This window comes from Gossypium hirsutum, chromosome A12 (genome assembly GCF_007990345.1).
Source record: "Gossypium hirsutum isolate 1008001.06 chromosome A12, Gossypium_hirsutum_v2.1, whole genome shotgun sequence".
Taxonomy (NCBI): domain Eukaryota; kingdom Viridiplantae; phylum Streptophyta; class Magnoliopsida; order Malvales; family Malvaceae; genus Gossypium; species Gossypium hirsutum.
In genome coordinates, this window is record NC_053435.1 from 692,372 (window position 1) to 703,647 (window position 11,276).

Genomic DNA, 11,276 nt, shown 5'->3' on the forward strand with positions numbered 1-11,276 from the left:
AATTAAATATAATTTTTAAAAAATAAATTTTTAAAAATTTTGAAGTTAAGATTAAATTGATAGATTTTTTAAATATCGAGGGTCAAATTTATTAATTTTTTTAGAATTAGAACTAAAATGAAAAATTTTGTAAATATTGAGGGCTAAATTTGTTGAATTTTTTATATTTAGATCAAATTGATAGAATATATAAATATTAGAGAGATAATTTTGATACTAGACCAATAAAAAAATTCAAATCAGCTTAGAGAATAAAATATTTAATTTCAAAAAGTTTAGTGATTAAATAAAAAAATTAATAATTAAAGGACCAAAATAAAATAAAAGGCATAATTGGATCACCGTTTTTATTATTTACCCATAAAAAGGATAATTTCCTGCATATTCCACACAAAATTTTAATGGAAATTTGCACGTTAGTTTTCTCATTTTCTTCACTAGGGGGACGGAAATACAGCCCTTAAATGCGTCTGCCGATACTTTTACCGATTTATTAATCGTATAAAAATTTTCAATACGTTTCTATTTATTAATTTGAGAATGTTATGATCTAAATTTCTTACACAATAATCACTCTCATATATATATATGTATGTATATATCCATACAAATATATAGACACAACATACTGCGGAAGACAGATTATTATTCTTTCATGGCCAGTTACTCACAAATTATGATTTATGGAAATGAATTCTGAAAAAAAGAAAGAAGCTTAAAACCCAGTTTATATGAACGAGGGCTACGACGTTAAATCTAAGCGTTGGATGTGAAGTTGAAGTTGGCGCAAGTAGTTTGCCTGCCCAATAGGGTGGCGCTGAATCCCAGCCTTGAAGTTGCCAAATCAAACTGAAGCAGCGTGTTCTCCAATTGGTGCCCTCCAATAACAATGGAAGTAGTCGGGTTCGACCCACCATTCACAAATCCAAGACACAACACGTCCCTGTTAACCTCGACCATCGAGTTCGAACCAAACATTCTCCAAAACACGTTCTGGTTCTGCAGCACAAGGTCTATCGATGGCACGGCTGGTCCTAATCTCGTGCTTGCTATGTTACTCGAGCTGAAACACACCTCAAATGGAGCCACACCGGCAACTCTACTGATGTTCATGGCAGTAGCTTCATTAATGAAGGCTTCGGTGACGGCTTTGAAGATTGAAGATTCGAGAACAGTGTAGGGATCCACGGTGCTGATTTTTGTGCCACCAACACCTTCGTTGTTGATGGATAATAAAGATGTATTCAATGAGATGGAGTTTTCGTTTACCTTGATGGACTTTACGCCGATGAAATATTCGGCGGAGGCTTCGCCCATAGGGAAAGCGGATGCTGTGCTTACGGGGTTTATGAAGAGTGGCGTGTAAGTAAGCGACTGTGATGCATCAACACCAGGGAGGAACACGTAAGGACCATCGCCGAAGAAAATAACGCCATTTGCCGAGGTTGAAGACGAGAGGCAAACGGCGAATTTCCTATGGAAACTGAAAGCTGCAGCGAATTGTGAAGGAAGCGCAATTCGAGTTCGACCGAGTCCAGCCATGCCCACAACGCCGGTAGCCAGACCTTGAAGCAAGAAACTCGGCGCACATGCGAAAAGGAACCTAGGTACACTAACTACTCTGCCAGGATTTTTCCCGTCAGTCGATTGGATAGACACAACATCTTGAGCAACCTCACCGGAAGTGGCGACGTGGGTGACGGAATTATCAGGTGTGACGCCACATGTGTTGTTGTTACACCCTGGCCTTGGTGCCGAGAAGCAATCGCCGCAGCCATCGGCTCCGGCCAATGAGCATTGTGCCGAACGACACCTAGCTGGACGGTATGTCGAAGAAACATAATCCCGATCGCAATCAACCCACATATGTCGGCCACCGAGATCAACCACGAGGTCTATAGGCATTAATGGTGTCCTTTGGCTAATAGTGCTGAGGTATTGAAGCGTAGAAGCATCTTTAGCGACGGGGATTACCAGTGCCTTGGGGCGAAAAGACTGTTGAGCTATAGATGGTGAAGAAAAGAAAAATAGAAGACAAGTGAAGAGAAAACAGTGAAGGGAAGCCATGTATATGTAATATGATGAAGGGAAATGGGTATTGAGACAACGTACAAATCCAGCTATATTTATAGCTGCAAGCGCTTGCCACCGCCAAAAGCTTAAAGGTCAAAGCAGGCTGCTTGAAGAAGCAAAGCCTGCTGCCAGCCCTATGCTGTGGACGTGGCGGCATGGTATACAACTTTTGACTTTGACCAAATCAATTTGCATTAAGAGATTATTATTTAAGTTTTTATTATAAAAAATATTATTTTTTCTTAGTTTTTTTCGTGTAAGTAATAACTTGGTTGCCTCAAGTTCTATTTTAGCAAATAAAGAATATGACTTTTCAAAGTGCCATTCTTCTCAACTTATCTATAATAATATCAACTAATAATTTATTAACGTAGCAACAAAAATAAATTTGTGATTTATATGATAAAAGAAATAATTTAATTTATTTATATCTTTTTTATCAAATGAGCATTATATTCATAAATGTCACCAAAGTCAAATAAAAAGAAATGAAGGGAAAAAAAAACAAAGAAATAAAGTCATCTAAAACATCCATCTCAATCACAAAAATATGTTGGCACAATTGATAATGACATAACTTATTCTAGGTAAATTACATCAATAATCACTCAATTTTGATCTCAATGACAAAACAGTCACTTATCTTTCAATTCAGTCACTCAACTTTCAAAAAATAACAAATTAGTCTTACAAATCATTTTCCCTTACAGACGTACCGGAAAAGTGACAAGGCATTTAACCAACTCCTTTCTATCATTAACCTGCTAGTTGGAGGGTTAGTTGTCATTTAAAAAGCACCATTTAAATGCTTTTGTTCCTCCAAGGTAGAGCCACCATCCAGTTCGTTGCTCTCCCTTTGAATCTTTGTGCCCCAAGCGACTCCATTGAATCTCTGTCCCTTTTTACCGTCTCTTCTTATCCTCTCTTTTTCCTTTTTTTTTTTCTTAACTCTAGCCATCGTCGTTCATTGTTTTCTTTGACCAACAGTCATCACCAAATGACTCCTCTTTTCCTCTTCTCAAATCTCACTTCAGATTTCCCAATAGGCCTTCAAAATCCTAAGATTAAAACTTCAAAGCTTTGAAAAAGGCTTTAACAGATCTATGCCGTCTACCATTGGATTACCACCATATTCCGGCCACAACTATTCTTTGACCAACCATGACTCTTGATCGCTCGGATGATCGAACTGGTGGCTCGGGTTCTCCAACCTGTAAAACTCGAAATGGATGTGGGTTTCTTCTCTTTTAGTTCTCTTTCTTTTTTAATTTTTTTTACTTATCTCTTTTGATGTAAGCCAATTTGAGATTCTTGTTTTTTTTTTGCTGGTTTGATTTTGGATGCTTGTTATTTGGTATTTTTATTTTTGATTGGGATTTCACAGGTCTAGAATGTTTAAGGGTTGGGATTTAGTGGTTATGGTGGGGGTGGCTTGGAAAAGGAGTGACAATAAGTGATACTAGTGTTGTGATTAAATGATAGTGTGCTTGTGGAGGTGGCCAACGTCGAGGGTGGTGGCGAAGGAGTCAAAAGGGATGAAGAAAAATGGTGAAAAAGTGCCCATTATTTATGTTTTTGTTTTTGCTGTTTAATGGTGGCGTGTGAGACGGATGGTAGGAAAATGTCCAATGTGGCAAGTTAATTGGTCACGTCAGCTAGTTAATTGGCACGTCACTTGTCCCGTTAGGCCTATAACAGAAAATGTTAATAGGTGACTGATTTGTCACTTTTCGATAACGTTAGTGACCGATTTGTTATTTTTTAAAAGTTGAGTGACTGTTGGTGTAATTTACCTATTATTTTAACAATAGAAGTATTTCATGCATAGAATTCAATACACATTCAAAACTACTCACCACGAAACATGAAAACAAAAAATTAAAAATGTGGGTCAATTGAGTCTTAGCTCGATTGGTAAGGACATTGTTGCTAATGCAGGAGGACGTGGGTTTGAGTTTGCTGAAGCGCATTATCCTCTTAATTATGGGTTAGGAGAGGCTATAAGTAGTTCTATGCATTATGTTAAAAAGAATAAATATGATCAAAACTTATAATAAGATAAAAAAAAGTAAAGATAATTGATAATACAAATGAATATTTATTATGAAAATTGATTTCTTTTAATTAAAATTGAAGTCTAAACCGAACTATTTCCATTATAAATGGTCCATCACCTTTTCGATAAATATTCTAAAAAACAAACTTTTTGATAAACAAAGTATTATTTAGACTGACACGCTTAACTTGGTGGGTAATCTGAGTCAAATTATGGATTTAATTTTTTATAATTTAATTTAATTTAATTTTTTTATGTTTTAAACTTAACATATCAATCGTAACTAAATAGTGATGGTTAAATTCATTAAGTTAAAATTTGTTAGTTTTAAATTTTTATAAGGTAAAAAATATTATTACTTGTGTAATATCATTTTAACTTGTTATTTTATGCAATAATTTAGTATTTTAAAAAAATATTATTGTATTTAGTAATTGTGAATATTTAGCACAATAATTTAATTGATTCTAATAGAAATTGGAAGTAAATAATATTATAAAATATATTTTGAATTTAGATTATACAAAATGGTAAATATGCAACTCTAAATTGTAGCATCATATATTATCCAACAAAACTCATTTTAAAGGTGTAGGTTAATTAACTAATTTGTATTTTTGAATAGATGTTATGAGAAATAATATATTGAATAAAAATATTTCTATATAATATAACTCCATACCAACATATAAATATTTTTTTGCATCAAACTTGAAAAAGCAGATGAAAAAAAAAAGCTGAGTCCGCCGCGCCGCAGCATCAAAGCCGTTGCCGACCTTTACACAAGAAGGTCACGCTGCATTCATCATCGACGACGACTGTATACTTATGATTAGGCTTCCAAAGGAAAGGCGGTAAGTGATATAGTATCTCGCACACACATAACGTGTCCATTTGCCTCAGCCATTCACAGCAGTAACGCTGTTCAGGTGTCTCATGACTCCCATGTCTATGCCTGTGCCTGTGTCGACGCCGGTGCCGGTGTCTATGCCCATTCCCATCTGCCGGCGGAGGAGGGGGTTGTGGCATCGGGAGTACAGGCACCATCGCACATGCAAAGTTCACCAGCGCGATTTGGGACCTGCAAAGTGGATGTGGAAATGTTATTTGTTCTGGGATTATAGTCAGGTTATTAGGCATTGCAACGTAGAACATGGAGAAGATAAATAATATAAGGACCCCAAAATTTTCCATTATTGATCTTATCTTTCAATATATAGGGGTTGAAGTGATAAAGGACCTAAAAAAGAGGGGATTTTGATGTCTAACCATGGGTGTTCATTTCAATTTATACTGTGTTCATCCATAAACTTCTTGTATGAGACAATTAAAAAAACACAGGGGATGACCAAGAGAATGAGGTGATGGTTTGTTGATGTTATGGGAAGAGTTCAGGTTTTCTCGGTTGTTTGTAATTTATTCATTCATTTATTTTCCATTCTTTTAGCATGAAGACCTTGTTAGGTGCCAAATTGTTGATTAGATACATGTCTAAAACCATTCCTTCAAGAAAATTACCAGTTTGAAATTTGGAAACAGTGTGACTCTGAAAATAAACTACAGCTGCATGCTACCATGGCTAAATCCAATTGAATTGGTAATATATATAATATACACACACTAACAGATATACAATGTTATATAAAAGACAATAAAAAAAACATATCTGCTTTAGTGTTGTTTTGTCCTGTTTTCACTTTTTTGGAACATTGAAAGCTGATTGAATTGTTAACAATAGAGTAGAAAGACGGCTTGCTTCTCTTCACATCATGGTTGGTAACTCATGTACTATTCATGACGCTTAAATTAAACCCTCATACAAATTTAATTGGTATCGATATTATTAAAGACTTTTAGATATTGTGTATTTGAGTATTAATCATCATGATTAAATTTAACTCATTTAGCTTATCTACTATTAATTTAGTTGACATTAAAATTATTAAAAATTTTTAAAGATTGTGTTTAGACAAATGTTTTATTAGTTAAGACTTCAGGATAGTTAAAGGTAAATTAGAAAATGTATCAAGAAATTAACTTACAAAATTGTTATACCCCTATTCGTTTGAGGACAAATGGCAAGTCAGAACAATACCCAAACAGTAAGTCAGCTAACAACAAATAGAGAAGCCACCCATAAGCTACCCTTCCCGAAGACGACCATCCAGATAGGTGCAAACCATTCGTTACCTGTTTAACACCCTTGGCTCGACCTGATCGTCGAATCTAAGATACAGAATGCTACAGTTGTTGCCGGAACAACTACAAACAATTAACAATCACATTAAAAACATAATTCATGCAAATACAACCATTACAAATCATAAATTCATTATATAATCTTTTTCGGGTCTTATACTATATATAAATTACCAATTCAATTGGATTTAGCGATGGTGGCATGCACTTGCAGTTTATTTTCAAAAAAGTCTTTAATAATATCGATACCAATTAAATTAGTACGAGGGTTAAATTTAATAATACTTCAATACACAATATCTAAAAGTCTTTAATAATATTGATACCAATTAAATTAGTACAAAGGTTAAATTTAAGCGTCATGAATAGTACATGAGTTACCAACCATGATGTGTAAAGAAGCAAGCCATTTTTCTACTCTGTTGTCAACAATTCAATCAGCTTTCAATGTTCCAAAAAAGTGAAAACAAGACAAAACAAGACTAAAACAGATATTTTTTTTTATTGTCTTTTATATAACATTGCATATCTGTTAGTGTGTATATACTATATATATATATATATATTACCAATTCAATTGGATTTAGCCATGGTAGCATGCAGTTGCAGATTATTTTCAGAGTCACGCTGTTTCCAAATTTCAAACTGGTAATTTTATTAAAGGAATGGTTTTAGACATATATATAACCAACAATTTGGCACCTAACAAGGTCTTCATGCTAAAAGAATAGAAAATAATTGAATGAATAAATTACAAACAATCGAGAAAACCTGAACTCTTCCCATAACATCAATAAACCATCACCTCATTCTCTTAGTCATCCCTTGTGTTTTTTTAATTGTCTCATACAAGAAGTTTATGGATGAACATAATATAAATTGAAATGAACACTCATGGTTAGACATCAAAGCCCTTCTTTTTTAGGACAAAATTGTTATACCCCTATTAGTTTGAGGACAAATGGCAAGTCAGAACAATACCCAAGTAGTAAGTCAGCTAACAACAAATAGGGAAGCCACCCACAAGCTACCCTTCCCAGAGACGACCATCCGGACAGGTACAAACCATCCGTCACTCGAATAACACCCCTAGCTCGACCTGATCATCGAATTTGAGATATAAAATGCTACAGTTATTGCCGGAACAACTACCAACAATTAACAATCACATTAAAAACATAATTCATGCAAATACAACCATTACAAATCATAAATTCATTATATAATCTTTTTCGGGTCTTATACTATATTTATTACCAATTCAATTGGATTTAACTATGGTAGCATGCAGTTGCAGTTTATTTTCAGAGTCACACTGTTTCCAAATTTTAGACGGGTAATTTTCTTGAAGGAATGGTTTTAGACATATGTAGCGACATAAAAAAATTTGCTTTCGATCGCTTATTGAGGCGATTTATTAAAAATCTGAAAACCGACTTTCGATTTTATAAAAAGAGAGTCGCCACCGATCCTTTTTCCTAGGTGTGATCGAACACCTAATAAATCCTCTTTTTTTTAAAGAAAATTTATTTTTAAAACAAAAAGAAGGCCGAGTTTAGGTCTACATGAAAGTTCAGAGAAAAATAGGGTTCAGAAGTCGGTTACGCACGGGGAAAGTATTAGCACCCCCACGACGCCCAAAATTGGTATCTCATTAACCATGTGTTGTCTTAATTTTCAAAAATGCGAGTTTAATGTAACATTTAATCATGATCCGATCAAAACACGATAATTTTTACAATCTCGATTTCTTTTGAGAAGGACGTTCCGTTTTTAACACAAGCCGATTGGTATTCACCCAACATAGCGATGAAACCGACGACTTAATGTTAAATCGGTACGTTATTTTATTCATTGAAATAAAAAAACGAATGAAAATATTTTTAAATAAAAAATAAAAAGAAAACTGATATCAATGCTGAAATAATATGTGATTTAATAAGATAAATTCGGAACAAGCAAATAATAATAAAAAGTTAAGAATATACGAAGTAAATATAAAACATTAACAATGTATATGTGATAATAAATAAACAATAGTAGTGCATATGGTATTAAACATGATAATAATAGTAATAATACAAACATGAAATAGTAGTGAACATATATATATATAAAACATATAATACTAGATTAAAAATATATACAATATATATATATTGAAAACAGTAATAATATAAAAAATAACTAATAATAACGATATATGAATATATGCATATATGTATTAAAATATATACGTAATAATAGGAATAAAAAGTATATACATAGTATTAAAAATATGTACATAATATAGCGTTAAAAATACATACATAATATAGTTATTAAAAAATATATACATAAGATAATATGTAAAAAAAGTAATATAGTATTAGAAATATATACATGACATATATGAAAATATAATATTAAAAAGATATATATATGTAATATATAAAAAATGTATACATAATATAGTATTAAAATATTTACATAGTATATACATATTAGAAATAAAAAAACTACTATTAATGATACTACATAAATATATACATATATATTAAAAATAAATACATAATAATATTAAAAGTATGTACATAAAATAAAAATAATATAATATAAAGTGGAAAAAATAATGATAATAATATATTAATAAAAGAAAAATATATATATATACATACATATACCAAAAATATATTCATAATAATAGTATTAAGTATTAAAAGTATATATATATAATATAGACAAAAATATATGCATAACATAGTATTGAAAGTATTTACATGAGATAATATAAAAAGTGTATGAATAATGTGATATTAAAAATATATACATAATATATATATAAATATAATGTTAAAAATATATATACATAATATATATGTAAAATGTATACATAATATAGTTATTAAAAAATATATGCAATATATAGTATTAAGAATATACACAATATATATGGTATTAAAAATATAGTATTAAAAAACATAATATATACATATGAGTATTGATTAAAAAATAATACTAATAATAGTAATAGTAAAATACTAATAAATAATAGATATAGTAATAATAAGAATATATAAATGACAATATGTACAGGAAAAATAAAATTAATAAAAGAAAATTAGTAACGCTATATATACGTAAACATATATATATTAAAAATATTAATAATACTATTAATAATACTATATATATAATATTGAAAATATTAAACATATATATATATACATAATATAATATTAAGAAAAATAATAATAACAAAAAAAAACTATTAATAATACTATATAATATATATACATATAAGTATTAAGTAAAAATAATACTAATGCTAATAAATAATAAATATAATAATAATAGTAATAAAATATAATAGTATACATAATATTAAAATTAAAATAAAATAATGAGAAAAAGTAAAAAAAGGACAAAATTGAATTAAAAAATGAAGTTTTGGGGCGAATTTCGAAATAGAACAAAAGAAAGGGGCTTATTTGAACGCGCGCAAAACATAGGGGGACCGAAACAAAAATTATTCCTTCCCATCAAAACGTAGCACATCAGCGGGGACTAAATTGAAAATCGCGACAAATTTCGGGGCCAAATTAAAAATAAAAAATGACTTAATTACAAAGTAATAAAAAAGCGGAAGGGCTAAAAGCGCAATTAGCCCTTCCATTAAAAAACACACTGATCCTAGGCAGGTCGAGTTTGGTCGATCCGGTCCAAGTCAAAACGACGTCGTTTTGTGGTTTAATGGCCAACCCCAAAACGACGTCGTTTTGGGGCTATAAAAGGCCCATTTTCTTCAAAAAAAAAAACCATTTCTGCACTTGAAAGAAAAAAGAGAGAGAGAGAGGGAGAGGGTGGGTGATTCCCGGCCACAAGACCGATCACCGTCGGGTCGCCTGACCATCGCCGGCCACCGCCGCCAGCCACCGTGGAAAAGGTAAATTTTTTTTAAAAAAATTTTGCTCGAAAAAAATCGAATACTTTTTGTATTTTCCCAAAAGTTGCCGAAGAAACAAAAATGGTTTTAGATTTGGCTTTTTATAGCCATTTACAATGCCCTAATCCTATTGCTTGCGTGTTTGCTCGATTTTGCAGGTCAGTTGGTGGCCGGTGGAAGCGACTGATGGAGCAGGTGGCGCCAGGGGATGGTGCTGGTGGCTAGTGTCAGAAGAAAGTGGCGCCGAAAGTTGAGGCTAGGGTTAGGTTTTTTTTTCTAATTTGGGCTATATTATTGGGCTAGGGGATTTGGGTTTCTGTTGGGTTTATTTTGCCAAAATTGGGCCTCAACAACCTATATGTAATCAACAATTTGGCACCTGACAAACCATGAATTAAATTATATACCGTCGTTGTCGACGATGAATGCAAATACAACCATTACAAATCATAAATTCATTATATAATCTTTTTTGGGTTTTATACGAGCCTACGAAAGTTCTAAAAGTTAACCCGGAATCGCATTAGGACCAAATTGCAACATTTTCAAAATTTCAGAACGACGTATCGACGTGAACTCTACTTTTGGCACCCAATCCAAGCCAACTATACCATTAATTCATTTGGTGCATAATTGCACTTTTTTTCCTGCAAAAAACCAACCAATTGCATACCATATTATCATTTGATCTTTACCATAATCAACCAATTCAACATGTTTTAATTTGGCATCAAAACACATCAAACACCTTATAAAACACAAACTAATCTTCCATGCTTTCAAGCCATTCCAAAACAACAATTAACCGTGCCATTTTTCATGCTCAAATCATACCATTGCATATTCAAATGAGCCATTTAAACACTATTCATATGGTCTTAACACATGACCAAATCATACCATAACACATGTATAAGCATTAACATCTCATAGTTCATATATAAGTGATGAATCACTAAACTAACTAAAATTATGACAAAGGCAAGCGCACCTATCGAATATTAGTATAGCTATGGTGAGTTG

General features: G+C 32.1%; 2 protein-coding genes across 2 annotated transcripts; both read right to left on the minus strand.

Annotated features, from left to right (window-relative positions):
- Positions 1–323: 323 nt before the first annotated feature.
- LOC107930417 (probable aspartic proteinase GIP2) lies at positions 324–2,106 on the minus strand. Its single transcript, XM_016862091.2, has one exon. The coding sequence runs from the start codon at positions 2,065–2,067 to the stop codon at positions 757–759; it is 1,311 nt and encodes a 436-aa protein (XP_016717580.1). The 5' UTR covers positions 2,068–2,106; the 3' UTR covers positions 324–756.
- A 2,782-nt stretch (positions 2,107–4,888) lies between these two features.
- On the minus strand, positions 4,889–5,323 carry LOC107920987 (uncharacterized). The gene has a single exon (XM_016850837.1). The coding sequence runs from the start codon at positions 5,321–5,323 to the stop codon at positions 4,889–4,891; it is 435 nt and encodes a 144-aa protein (XP_016706326.1).
- Between the last annotated feature and the right edge of the window lie 5,953 nt (positions 5,324–11,276).

Excerpts from the sequence above, each read along its gene's own strand:
- LOC107930417 (XM_016862091.2), bottom strand. The coding sequence starts at position 2,067 with ATGGCTTCCCTTCACTGTTTTCTCTTCACTTGTCTTCTATTTTTCTTT.
- LOC107920987 (XM_016850837.1), bottom strand. The coding sequence starts at position 5,323 with ATGGAAAATTTTGGGGTCCTTATATTATTTATCTTCTCCATGTTCTAC.